This window comes from Diadema setosum, chromosome 1 (genome assembly GCF_964275005.1).
Source record: "Diadema setosum chromosome 1, eeDiaSeto1, whole genome shotgun sequence".
Taxonomy (NCBI): Eukaryota; Metazoa; Echinodermata; class Echinoidea; order Diadematoida; family Diadematidae; genus Diadema; species Diadema setosum.
In genome coordinates, this window is record NC_092685.1 from 44,638,103 (window position 1) to 44,653,250 (window position 15,148).

The 15,148-nt window shown below is 38.8% G+C and overlaps 1 protein-coding gene across 1 annotated transcript in view; it reads right to left on the minus strand.

Annotated features, from left to right (window-relative positions):
• Positions 1-15,148, minus strand: part of LOC140238834 (SPARC-related modular calcium-binding protein 1-like) — a 50,556-nt gene that overhangs the window by 12,243 nt on the left and 23,165 nt on the right. Inside the window, exons 6-9 of the mRNA XM_072318766.1 lie at positions 12,382-12,444; positions 11,526-11,579; positions 8,790-8,855; positions 2,328-2,591 (exon numbers count right to left, since the gene is read on the minus strand). Coding sequence (XP_072174867.1) covers positions 2,328-2,591; positions 8,790-8,855; positions 11,526-11,579; positions 12,382-12,444 — 447 coding nt within the window. The remainder of the gene's footprint in view (positions 1-2,327; positions 2,592-8,789; positions 8,856-11,525; positions 11,580-12,381; positions 12,445-15,148) is intronic.

Consider the following 15,148-nt stretch of genomic DNA (forward strand, 5'->3'; position numbering starts at 1 on the left):
GCGTCGATCCCTAGAAATTGTTAAATAGTCTCATGCTTGAAAATGCCTGCACATGTAAGACAACAGATTAAGGTGTCTCGCTAAAATGTTACGTTTAAGGGCTGTGATGGCGACAATGTTTAGAAGATTTATCGATACGATGTTAGACATGCATCATTAGCAATACATCTGGCTAGGTACGGATAAGAGATATTTTAAACATCTGGTTAGTAGAAACAAGTTTGTCCCAGAATAACGGAAAGAAGAGTTTTGAAAGGACCAAGTTGTCACATTCGAAAGTAACACTAACATTTCTCTGTCGTGAGAGTTCGCGCAGGAACGTGCTCTCGGCTGAACTTCTCTGAGAAAACCTCGAACTATACTATATATAACCTGAAATCCGAAAAATATTGGCTACTTTGTTCTTTTAGACAGGATTTTATTTCGTTGATGATATTGTTCGTCGTTGTTTTTGCCCGCGTAAAGGATAATACTTTGATCAATTAGGAATACATGGTATAAAAAGCTATAAATGGAGTGAGAATTGAAGCGGAAGCCCGGAGCATGTGGTGATTTTTTGATACTTTCTTTGAAATAAGAGGCAAATAAACGAGACAAAATTCTAAGTGAGAGGTTCTAAAGTTCGTGTGTCCCTTTTGCAATTCTTAAAGGCATAATCTACCATTTGTAGATGAAACAAAAACCCAGCATTAGTGCTTTAAAATAGTTCTAAAATGTGAGTTAGGGATAGAAACAACCACTGTAAAAATTTGAATCCGTATAATCGATGTTAAGTATTGTTAAATGAATAAAATGTGAACAATAGTTATAATAAAAATGTTTCCAGACTAAACCGTCTACAGTTATGGTTTATTGAGAAAAATATTGACATCTCTTTACATTTAGGCTTTATTGTGAAAATTTTATTTGGTAGGGTGTTTTGTGATACAACAGACCTACACATATGCATCAAATGTGATATCCTGAATTTTTTTTTTAAATCAGTGCTCCCAAAGGTAAACAAGATCTTTAACATTAGATTCCTTTCATAATCTGGTATATTGTAGAGGTAAGTAATTCAGACCTTCCTCAGAATTAAGAATTGGATTAACTCCTTTATGACGAAGGGGGAAACAATACTACAATTTCCAGTGAATTTATTCGAACGCCGAACAAAATTCAACCGTTATTCGGGTTCTCGGTACAAAAGTGAAACGTATTCTCGAGTGACATGAGGTTAGTTTTTCATTTCTTTTTTTTTAACAGAGGTGCATTACCATAAAATTTCCTACATGATGTCGGGAGACAATATTCTTTAACCGTGCACAATTTCGTGACGTTTGCAAAAGGGATGTGCTTTTCCGTCACTTCACGGTTTATATCAACAATTTTTATAAATAAAACTCTCTTTCTTTCACTTTCACTCAACTTTCTTATGTCATATTGATTGATGCCATAACAGTTACGATCGTTTTCAAGTCAAAATCGAAGGCGCATCTTCACGCAAATATTTAAAGATTTTCATTCCAAATGCATCAAATGCTCTTGCAGAACAGTATGTTTATAAAGATTTTATGCCAGTATGCCTAAGAATTTAGAGTATGATTATATCGATATTAGAAGTAACAGAATTCAATCGTCGGTATCGGTAACTCATTACCTTTTTTTAAGGTTCACGACAGCCTGTCAGTGCAATGGTCGCAATGTGCTAAATGTCACGTAGACCACTTGAATCAACAGAATCGTATTATCAGCACCCCTCTCTTTATTTCCGTGTTTCAATCACATTGCGTCTCTACACATAACTGCCTTTCTGTCTGTCTGTCTTCTCTTACTTATTGTGCTTAATATGAGAATTCTATGCGACTTGCTTTTTAACAAAGATAGCATGTGATTGACAAAGATAGCATGTGAAAATAAATTGAAAGCCGATGACTATTAGTTGTCACTAATTGCCTCAATAGGCAACGCAACATTAACGGAGGGCGAAAGGCCGAACCGCAATTCAGCGGGGGAATTGCAGGGAAATGATCAAACTTCAGCTCTGGCCTTCATGTTACGAAGGGATGCAGTTTGCCATGGCAACAGAGCCAGCTAGCTCACCCCACGTTGCCCTTTCCCTGAACTGGGGATAAAATATATTTTGACAAATTTGTCGACAACATGCAAAGTAGGAATGTATACCTCCTCATAGCAAAAAAAAAAAAAAAAAGTAAAAAAAAAAGTGCCAGTCTCACGACGATTTAACATTGGAACACATATATATAGGCCAGAGCTATGTGATGCAAGTCCACTTTGACAACATGCAAACTACTGGAAGAGAAGAGTTATAAGTGTGTGTGACTTACCTACAAACTCCCGTGGAGTCAGCGGACCTCTGGAAGTGGCGAGCGGGCTGCAGTCCTCCTTTGTAGAGGACTTGGCCGAAGTGCCCGGTATGGGCCTACCTGTGTCTACGTAGACACACCAGCAGTATTGGGCCTGCTCGTGGCACTGGGCCGCCCGATAGTCTCCCGTGGTCGTACACTGTGGGACGAAGATGCCTGAAGTCGGCGATCTCTCGATCTCTTCGAGCGCTTGACGTCTCTCTGTCTCGCACGATAAACTCTCTTCTGGTGGTAAAAAGAAGGTGACGAGATTGTCATCAAACATGAAGTCATATTCTCTCTTCTCGATTTTCATCATTACTGACTGAAGATTTCGATTGCAAAATGGGCTAAGTGCCATTTTTGGAAAAAAAAACACTTTAAATTAGTACGCCCATCATCAAATTGAGAACAACAACAACAAAAAAATCTTTCCAGCTATGCCTCACTTCTAACATAATATCAGGGAATAATTACGATGAAAAATAACTTTCATTTTCTTATCATTTTTCTTTGCTTTCCAGCAGCGATAATAGCAAATACATATATTTCAACTTAGCACGAATGGAGTTAACCCGTTTGCCATAAAACTCTTCAAATGTTGCGCCCATTATAAGGATTGGTATCTCGGAGGTGTTCAGCATAGAACCTAAAGGGGCGTGGCATATGATCTTACGACATGCGCAATGTTCAAACGGAAGATAGACACATTCAGGGACATATTCACCTAGTATACATGGATACTGTTTTACACTGTTACATGGTGTGGGAACAGTGTGTGTACAGCATTAGCTATGACAAAACGTCCAATTTCCACGAGGAGGATACCATGCACAATATTGGTCCTTTTTTCGCAAACTAAAGAGCAAATCAAAGAGTGACAAACGATTGGACTTTATTGTTGAACTTTTCTGTAATGTTATTATCAATTTCATGAAAACAGTCAATATTAAACTCAAACAGGTGCAAAGAAGACTGCGCAGAGTTGGTTTTATAGTTGTTTTATTCCCTGTGCAGCAACGGCAACGCGTAGTCGACTGCTTTAAGGATTGGTTCCTGAAGGTTCTTCATTCTGAACTTGGTCCCCTCCTTAACCGTCATCTCTGCCTTGAGTCGAGTATAGAGCCAGTGAACGCACTTTTGTCGTGTCAATCTGATCAAACTTAAAGAGAGTGACTATGAAAATGTCCCGGGGCGGTGCCATTTTTGCCTCCCTGATCATAGCGACATTCACACCCCTCCAATAGTGGCTTGAAACTCAAGAATAAAGGTCAATATAAATAAAGGTCAAACCGCTGCTAATACGCATTTCTAATCTGAAACTGTTTATAAAATAAATAACTACCTTTTCATGAAATCATAACAACTTGGTAAGCTATTCAATGCCACTTTGCCTCGGGTTCGTCGAAAACAGCGAACGGTAAGTGAATTTTGAGAACCTTGTGCTGTGTGATTGATGAGAATGGGTATGAAACCTGCTGAAATTTGGGCAGCACGGACTCGCTTTTGACACATGGTCTGTGAACCACCGACACATGCATCCGGCTTTGGCTATCATGAAGGTAGATCTTTTCCTGAGATGTACAGTGTACAGTAGGAGAAGATTATTCCACACAGCGCATAAACACTGACATTGTTGTCGAATATACATCTACATCTTCCCAGAGGCTGTCAAGTATCAATGATGCTGCAAGCCAGAATATTATAAGAATTAGTGTAGAATATTTGATAGAGAAAGGAAAAACAAAGGATTTAAAGTTTTTAATATCTTCCACTTTTTTCTTCCCAGTGTGGTCCGATGCGTCCCATTGAAGGTGTTCGCGTACAATGGCGACTCCCAGTATAGGAGACCCTGCAATATCGCTTCACGAGTGGCGCCATTCACATGATTATCTGTCAGCTCGACAACTTCGTCGTTGCAGCCAACGCGACGTCGGTGATTATCAAAGCTATTAAATATTATAAGCGGCACTTAATGTGACTTATGAGTTGCCTACGAAGGACTAATACGGGTTGATTAAAAATCGATCCCATACAGTAGTTGATACACTGCTTAGTTAATGATTGCTTGCTGACGAAGAAAATATCAACTCCTTTATAGCCTTTGCTTAATGTACAGGCAAGAACTACCTATAGACTAAATGAAAGGTATAAGATTGCATCTTGCGATAGCGATACACAAACAAGTCCTTGATACAATGGGAGATTCAAAATGTTCGTGGATTTACACGTAACAGCACTTCATCAGGCTACCATTTATGATTAATCGCAACGTTTAAAAAATGATATACTTCAAAAATTTCTGGTGAAAAAAAAAATCCCTTGAAATGTATATCTGTGAGCAAATTGACTTCACCGAAAGAGTTTGCATAGGGCCTAAAGCTTCAGTTTTCAATTTATGAAAGTGACCACATTCAAAGTCTGAAGAGAAACTGGCAAATAGACGGGATTATATTGTAATTCAAGCGCGTTTATGTAATAACGAAACAGTTAAGGGAAACTAAAACATATGGCGGCAAATTTTCTCCTTTAAAAGAATCCTCTTACGCAGAATGCCCACATACAGACTGAGGTGTTCCATTCCTCAAATAGCTGTGGTCTGATACAAGAGGACCAACAGTGGGAGCCCGGATTTACCCCTGATCCTTCTAGTGGTTCCCGGTGACAGACGGAATCAGGTCCGGGTGTCTGTCGGATTTAACCCGCTCTGTGCTGACAGCATCCAACACCCAGTGGGAACGCGGGTTCCCCTGGGAGCGTGGGGGTTAAGAAGACAACGCCTTGGCACGATTAAGGGAATCATACCTGGGCGTGCGGATTCCGCGTGCAGCTGACTTTAAAAGTCTGCGTTTATTTGTACGTCTGATCGTTTACAAAACATTAAACTCATGTGTAAAAACAAGGGCTTCTTAACTCGCGGGACATGCGTGAAGAAAGTACCAGAGAGCATGCACAGCCCCCAAAGTATAACAGAAAAGAGTGATATTAGTTATGGCTGGGAAGGGAAATGAGCGCATTTCTCCTGAATGCGTTTCGTCTTGGAAAAAAAAAAGATAAATTGTATATACCCAATTTAATCGAATGTATTAATGTAACTGTAAAATGTAAATTAAGTAGACCTACATGACGCTTGAACAAATGTTGAAATGGAGCGCGTGTAAAGTTTATTTTTGAGCTTTTTGCGCTATAGCATATATTTGATTATAGAATGGAGTCTGCCTTTTTTTCCTTCTCATCCTGAGTCAAAATGCTATTTGTATTTCGTTCTGTGAAAATGAGAGCAAGACCCAGACTAAACATGCTCAATGTACAAAGTATATACTGACACGTCCACTGCGGCACGGAAGGGTGTTCATACCACGCTGTCATCATATAGGAGCATTGAAAGGCTCCTGTAGGGGATTTGTCTCTTCATAAAATAAAGCGTTGGCAGGGAAGGAAAGATAGGAATACAAGTGGAACCAGCAATTGTTAATTTCCTCGCCAAATTGGCCTTTGGATCCCGAGAAGATCGCAACCCTCAGAGGAGCAGTTCAGTGTCACAATTGATCGCGATTCCGAATCCCTACGAACAATCCGCCCCGTCCATACAGGAAGGTACGCGGAAATATAGAATCACAGCTCGTGGCTATACAGAGATGAAGAGACGTTGAGGTATCATGGGAACGCTTGTCTTGAAGGGCGTTTTTTTCTCTGTTATTCCGAGAGTTGCTAGATACGTACTCACTCACAGCCTCTACTTAACTCCTGCTCACTTGGCTAGCATCACTGGATAACTAAAGTTCGTCACCTCTCTTCTTCTGCTTAAATGGAGTTAATTGTCTTAACTGAGACAACTTTCTACGTCATTGGCAAACTTTTAAGAATGGTTGGCCTCATAAGTACCCCTTGATGCTAGTTGGCGTCAGCTTATTGTGTCAAAGAGTCTACTTGCTAGTTAACATAATTTCAAATAATTTTCTGATTTGTTCAGTTTCTCTTACTTCCAACAACCATTGCTTTCGTTCTATATTTCTCCTTTGTATGAATAACCACACACTTTGTGAAATGCTTGCCTTTACGAGAGAGAAGGTCTTATCTAAATGCAGCATAATTACAATGTATATGCAATGTTTCATTATAGTTCCTATCCCCATTGTTAACTGGGCCGCTTCCACTCTCAAGTGTAAGCTTATAGGATACAGCCTTTTCTGCAATTATTGCTCCCCTTAGATTATTCCTTTAAATCATTTTTCTTTATTATCAATGTATACCGTGTAATTTGTATTAAATAATTGTCAGTATTTTGTAATCAAGTTTATTAATTATTCTTCAAAAATCCTATGATCTGTACAAAAGCAAAATGTATTTGTATATTACGTTTGTCATGAAATTGCAGAAATAAATAAATATCAAATATCAAATTTACTTCAAATATCTGGGTACTCAAGTAATCCTTAATGCAATGGAAGAAATGTCTCTGCAGCTGTTGTGAGTTTTAGCATAATACACTTGGATTTTTGTATCGTAAGACTGCATGTGTCCAAGCCTGGTTAACTCTTAGACCAAGAATTATACTCGTCCTCTTGAATTTGATGTTGGTTATTGTCATCAGCTCTTCTATTCATTCGCGTACAAAAGCATAAATCATGTTTTTTGTTAATAATTTAGGAACAACGAGCTTTGTCCCAAATCACAGCCACCTTTACTGCACAACAGCAAAGGTATAATGACGGCAGGACTTCTGAGGTTTTCTTCCGTTTCACGTCAATTAAGAACATTTTATGAAGATTTGTTTGCACTTTGCAGGTCAATAAGGAACCAGTGAGTGATGATATCATCACAGCATGTGATTGATAATACAGTGTATTGACACGTGAAACTTAAAAATTCTTTTACCCTAAGTCTAATTTTGCTTAACCCATTGAGGACTAGCTGATTTTGCTTTAACATGCATTTCCCCAAAACGCCTGCCTGAGTATGCTTGGGCCTAGTCTTCAAAGGGTTAAACTTAAATTATTCTACTTGATTCTTTTTATTTTCCTTTACAAGGGGAAATGATATCCAAATATATATTGTGTGGATTGAGTGAATGCAGCAATATTACTTAAACACATCAGTGAATGAATGAAGAAAATCACATAATCCGTCCAAAGTTATGAATTGTTAAAATTTCGGTGCGATAATAATTGACAAGTCCACAAAATTTCATTTTTCATGAAAAGCACACGTTCCCTCGAATTGTTACTGACAAGTGGGTAAATGTCATCCCCCTGCTTCCTTTGAGAGGTATACGTCAAATGCTCTTTCATTATAATAGAAAACAACAAATTTTGATTTTTCTTTATATTATTCTTTATATCGTTACCCTGCAATGACGTCACGAACTGTAGTAGTCTTCTCATCGAGCCATGGCGGGAATGAAACTTTAAAAAGTAGATACTTTAAGAACGGATTGTCCGATCTTCCTCAAATCTTACTGATTCTTTCTAATAATGTTGCTACATTCACTCAATCCGCATATTATATCAATTTTTTGGTATATATTAAAATGATGTAGCATTGCACTTTAAATGCACACAATTTTGATCTCTTCTGATGTCGCATACGCGCAGTCTCCCCCATAGTAACATAGTAACGACGTAACATAGTAACTCTGCCTACACGTGTAGCTCGAGCGATATGATCTGACACATGTATTCTGATCCGGTTCTTACGGGATCGACACAAGTAAAGGGCAACGCTGACCCAGCGGGAAACGTTTCTCCTCTTTAAAATCAACACTGTCATAACCAATGGCGCGCAGACTGTATATAATGTCATCGGCGTTTTTGAATGCTAGTCCTGAGTGAGTTAAAATGTCAAATGTCATTGAACAGACGGCAAACGCACTTGGACCCTATTACATAGAAAGATGCAATCAAACGTAAGTCAGGTATCGGCCACTCAGAATTGAGTATCCATAGAGATATGTTTGATACTCTGACATAATACGTGTGATCTCGACTTTTATGCAACAGGGCCCTGGGCCATCTTTCATAAGGACATAATTATATGGGAACTTTTATCGAGCCAAACAATGAACCCAAAGTTGGGACATATTAAGATCATATCTTGTTGAGAAGATAAATATTCAAGATGTAGGTCTATTCTAGAACGTCGCAAGGTTGGGCGCAAGATATCGTTCCAAAACGGCTTATTGAAACAGTTTCTAACTTCTGGCAGTTCTGGGGACTGACTGATCCCAAAGTTGTCCCTAAGAGCAGTTGAACTGAACATAAAATTGACTTTAGAGCTCATAGTGAAACAAGCCCCTGGACTTGCATAGAACAAGTGGGCTTTTATAGTGTACAAGTTCTATATAGCCAAGCTTATGGTCTCGAAACCATCTTTAATCTACTAAAAATGAAGAGAGTCTAGCTACTTTCCTCAATGAAAGGGGCAAATGAGACTGTGACGTCTTACCTATTTCGGCAGTTTCCGTGTTTTCACCCGGTAGAATTTGTCTGGTGACTAACAATGGCGGACTGGCTGAAAATGAGAAAGCAAAAGAGAGGAGAAGGGTCCACATAGAATTCGTTGTAGGCAGAGATGACAGGAAAGATAAAAACCGATATGGAATACTTCAAAAGACATGAGGGGTTTGTAGAAAAGTGGGCGAGGCGGGAAGTGCATGGCAATCTACACCTCAAGGGTATCACATGTATTGACTTGTGGAGTAGTTCTGACTGACTGTACACGGCTTGATGGCGTGATAGGCATATAATCATCATTCGTATTAGATTCTGCTGCAGTGGTTTAGAAATATATACTACAAACGCTATTAGTGAGGCATATGACTTCTCAATGAGCGGCATGAATGTAACTAATGTGAATATGAAAATGAAGTATTAATTTTCTTCCGTTCAAATGTACTCTGTCTACCAGGTTCAGAAAAGTTCACTACAAATCACTGTATATAACTACTGCTGTAAATAAGTACCTGAAGAGGGTATGCAAAGTGAGAGTAATTCTGCTTTATGTTCACTTTCTTCAAACGCTTCCGAATCTATTTCGCATTATTTCGGGGAATGTCCAGTAACAAAAACACTTTGTGCTTGAATCTAAAACATATTCTTGGCACTCGAATCCAATTTACTCACAATTTAATTTTTGATGCATTTGAAGGGAATATTCGCCCGTTCAATTTTGCTGCTTTAAATGCAAAATATCATACCTTTAGTTCCAAATTTAGAAAATGCCTCTTGTCTTAAATTTCCTTTCAATTCTCGAATTAGATCGAGTTATTTCTTCGAAATAGTTAAAGTAGGAATTGTACGGTCCATACTTTTGTAACCATTGTATTGTATTATGATTATGCTATGTGCTCACTTTGAGATATGCTACTAAACTTTCACCACGGGGGAGTATCAAAATCAAACCGTTCTGGACTTATGACTTTAAAAGTACGTTTCAATGATGAGTTATTTCTACATTTCGGTATCTTCTTAACCAAACCAAACCCCCCCCCCCCAAAAAAAAAAAACAAAACAAAACAAAACAAAACAAAACAAAACAAAACAAAAAAAAAGCAGATGTAAGCCTATGTAACTGTGATGTGCTGTGAACGACATAGTTATACAGCTTGAAATGCAAACAGTGTATCTATACGCCGAACTCTAAACTGCCCTGAACCAGCCTACCAACTTTTGTGTGCTGAACTTAATAGAACGGTACATATCTGACTTTCACTAAAAATTGTCTGAATTGTTCCTACAAGACGCACGTTTAAATTTGGTATTGAAAGACAATCAATTCATACTGTCCGTGATATTTCACTTTGCCCACTGTATTCATACAATTGATGAGTATCCTGTTTAAATATAGCCAGCAGGTTCGCCAGAAAAACGGGCACATTGTTGATCGTGGCATGTATTGAAATATAATCACAATGTAAAGACAATCCCAAATGACACTTGGCTATATTTCTTGCCTGTCAAGTTTGTAAGTGATATCAGACCATCTTCCGGAAAACGTTCAATTGTCCTAGCCAGCAGTGAGAATGAGTGAGAAAATGTCGGAAATTAAATACCTTTTCCAAAATATTGGTGCAAGGGTATTGGGCCAGGCATAGGGCCCCGATGATGGAGCATACCGACAGGGTTTGGTTTCGGAATTTTCGCAGGATTTCATATTTTTTCACCCTCCGAGCAAACAAACCCTACCGCGGTTTCAGTCACTTGAGAGTAAAAAACATACCCGCCCTCTCTCCCTCTCTCGGCTCTCAACGCCCGTCCCGTACAAGCGCACTGCGTTACGGGACCACAGTATGTGGAAGTGTAAACTTGCTTTTCGGATGAACTTTTTCTCGGGGTGAGGACGCGGGTGCTTTCGATATTTTATCCCTGAGGTACTGAGCATTGAGTAGTTTGGCGTGATTCTTAACTGTTTGCACCCGATAGCAGCGTAGCGTATGTGTCATGCACGGCACATTATATCCATGGCCCTTTTCTCTTTCTTTCCGTCTTTCGCCAGAAGAAATGGGGCGAATGAGAACCATATGGGACGGGATAATGTGCAAGGGAGGGAGTCTCATTTGGGCTTGTTGGAGTGATGCAGGTACATCATTAAGTCCCCTACTCACTAAGAGAATACTGGGATGTCTCTCCAATGAATGAATTAACATCACGTCAACTGCACGCATATGTTACACTTTAATCTTACAAAAGTAATTAACGGCAAAACTGAAATCGCTTAAGATAGTGGCGTCTTTGCAGACAACGTGCCTACACTAATATTCGCTCCAAGATAAATGATTGAGTCTGACAAGATAATAACCAAGTAATGTGCTAAATAACACAGAACATTAGACGTTGACATGTGCGCTTGTCAGGCTTGGTAACAATGATATTTCCTATACTCGGTGTAGACGTACTCACGCACTTACTTTAAACATATCCACCGCCACGTCATTCCTCACGCACGCCGACGCAATCGTGCGCCGAACGAAAGAAACATGAAAACAACATATAAAAAAATGCATGACGTCAAAGGTATCAAAAGGTCGCAGAGGGTCACAAATCCATGTAGGCACAGAAAAAAAAAATCAGAACATACCACCTCCCCATTTACTAAAATCCTCTCTCCCTTATGAAATGTATATATTTATTGTAAAAAAAAAAAAAAAAATGAGAAGAAGATAAGAAGGGTTGTGTTCCGTACTTGACCTACCGTCTTGCGATCCGCTGTCGGCCGTAGGCACCTCGGGCTCCTCGTCTGAATTCAGTGAGAGAAACAGTTTGAAGGAGACTATTACAGAAGTACTAAGCTGGAGGTTGGTACCTAACGCGAGGTAGTCCTACGCCTTGCACTTGCCGGACATATCATGGCCTGTCTACCACACAGCGGATGATAAGCTCCGTGTCAAGGGGAGAAATATATGGGGTGAGCGAGGCAAGGGATTATTTTCAGCTCTTTCAAAAAATATATATATACAAAAATAAGAAATATATGCATATATATACTGAAAGAAGCAAGAAGCGTTGACAGGAGAATTTTCAGTTCACCATTTTTTTTTTCAGAGTGAGTGCATTGAAAGGCGGAGAGTATCGTATAAATGATTTGGTAGGCAAATGTTGAGTATTGATGTAAAGCGTGAGGAATATACTGTAATAGTAATAATAGCATAAAGCAGTAGAACACAGAGCGGACAAGCAGACAGTCTATGAATTTCAGGCAAGATTATTTAAATGACGCATGAGATGCACAGAAAGAGCATCGAGGATAGATATTGATTAAATAGTATGAAATAAATATCATAGTATAAAGCTTTATCTGATAAAGTATCTGACATTAAAGAGAAAAGAGGATTTCAAAAGCAAATGCGATTATTTTCACAGTGTACAAAGCATCGAAATAAACATTACTGGCAGTACGAGCAGAAAAAGAACGCCATAGTAAAAGAAAAAAAGTAGACACGGAAAAGACAAAAAGAGACAAGAGAACTAGATCATGATGATGAAAATAATCACATAAGAATTCAACCTAAATAGACTGATGGGTATAGGTGTTAACTTACTTTCATTATTTGTCGTATCAGGGGCTAGTCGCTCATGAGCTGGAAATACATGGTGAATGAAGACTGGCAATAGAATGAAAACGTTTCAGCATTTTAAATTAAGTATAGAGAGGTTGGAAAATTGCAATGTGATGATAGATCGGTAACTTTTCAGAATTTGTTAACTAAAATTACGACAGAGGCGATGGGTTTTAAGTCCTATAATGACATTTTAATTTCAGGAAAGATTGTGAATGTACGACAAAGAGGACATAATCATATCTGGATTTTATAAATAAATCGAATTGAAGATATTTGTTAATTTCTGCACTTTCAGTGATTGGTTAAAAACACAATTACATAGAAGCCACGATCTTGTTAGTTAATGCTTGATTATTTCAAACATGGGTTAGAACTCGTGATCGAGAAATAAAAAGGGCGAATTGTAACATTAGTCGTGTAAAAAGGTTTAATAGTTATTCATACAAAATGAAAGCGAAACCAATGAAATGAAGACACATGGCAGGTTCGTTATGTTTCGGTATATGACTGAAAAAGCGACAGTGCATGAAATAATAATGTTAATGGGAATATGTCCTCACACAGACATGGCGACATCCACGGGCTGCTACCAAAGTTAGCAATGTTGAACAGAATATCAAAGACAATTATATATGATAATTGATACCGAGGGTTTACATGAAATCACAAATAGCTGGAATAGACACTGCAGTCCAAACAGAATCAAACCTCATACAATCAGAGGCGACCGAGTTTCGTCTTCGAGTTTACATGATCCTTCTCTTCTTTGAGTTTCACTTGATACCAGTGGATTTGAATACATGCAACTGGATGTTGTTGTTGTTGTTGTTTTGCAAGCAACTTCTTCCACAGTTTGATCCTGTGTTGTTACCTAAAGCTTGCGACATGAATCACAATGTAAAGCAGAGTATAAGTACCAGAAGTACCTTGACTCTGTTGGAATACAAGTGACCAAAGTGTCACTTTTCCCTCCCACTTGTGTCTCCTTTTCTTTGTGTCTGATGACAGGATTACAAGTCTCGCCCTTCTCTCGCTTCAATCTTCTCTTTTCTTGTCGATGTTTTTAAGACGTGGGTCAGAGAGTACAATGTTTGGCGAAGTGGTGCTTGCAGCTGACACCTGTGCAATCTAAGGAGGGATGGGATTCAGTGTTTGCTTTGAAGTCTCTTTTATGGTCCGGAAGTGCCAACTAACAATAGGTCCTTAGTAATGGTTCGTATATTGCTCGTTTTGCACTGACAACAGGCAGAAGGGAGCTGCCATAATTTTGGCGGTATCATTTCTGCTTTCTCGGGGAACAGTAGCTTGCTAGTTGTGAACTCTATTCGTGAAAACCATCAGGGCTATACAGTAGCTCTATGCCTGACAATTTTGTGCATCTTGCCACAACCAGCAGGTCGTAACGAATTATTGTACTAACGTCAAGTTCTATTCGTGGGACCAATTATAGACCCTTGCCCTACGTGCTCCAATTGAATCATAAAATTGCAAAGACCTTTCAGAGTAGATAACGGATATAATGCTATATTCTATATAAGAGAAACAAATGAATAATGAAGATAAACTCATTCAATGCTGCTCAATTTAGTTGTGCCATCGGGAGGATGTTGCATTTTGTAACGGGAAAAAAAAGTTTACACAGTGTCGGCAGTAAGTGTGAGCTTGATGTTTGGTATCGAAATTTGAGTGACTGAGTAAGTGGTGGCTTCACATCTGACATAGAAAGGAGATCGGTCTGACTGCATGTCCAGCCCTGGGCAAATAACACGCGATGTCTGTGCAAACAGCAGGCAGTCAGTCACTCAACCGATGCAAGGAAAGGTCTCAAGGTCGTAGCAGCATTTTGTTTCTTTTTCACCATTGAGATAATGTATCAGATCTTCTTGAATTGACAGCAGCTAGAGTCTGAAGCACAATGAAACTCTATTTCACTACTTTGGCTTAAAGAAGGAATACCAGCCTCTCTTTTATACAAGTTTCTCTTCGAAATTTTGATAAATGATAAAAGCAGGAGAAAATCATACTTTGATCGACGAAAGTCATTCGGCTATCACTCTTATCAAATCACAATGTCATAGTAATTATCTAAACTGTGTTTTAGAAAGAGTATGTATTCAAAATGTACTTCATATATTTGCCCTTATCATTCGTAAAACCATTTGCGAACGTTGCATAAAATGCAGAGGAAAACATTACATTTATATTATGACAGAGACAATCTATTATACATGGAGGACAACAGTTGTTGTTGTTGTTCTTTTGTTTTTTGACCAATGAAACTCAATGTTACAGAGTATAAAGAGAGCCGAGGGTAATGGGAATGGACAAAATGAAGACTTGGCATTATATGATCAAGAAGGAGTGAAAAGTGCGATGTGAGTTACAACAACAGATGATTTGCTTTACGAGCAGGAAACGACGATCATACATTCAGTTACAGTGAGCGCCAGTAGACCGGTTTCATAGCGTATCCAAAAGTTTTTAAACTCTCTTCCAAGTTATATCCACATTAACGCATAGTGCAATATTGTCTGACCTTGCAACATATGCAATTGCGGAGCAAGTTTTAGTTATGGAATTAGAGATTTCGAACAAGCAAGTGAAATGATCAGCGAATCATCAGGTTTGTTGCATTAAAAAATATCTACTCATTTGAATACGTTAGAAAACCGGTCTACCACCGTATGTTTGAAGAGCGAGCCGAGATGGTGGGTGAGACGAGGACATAGGAAGGGGTGAAACATAA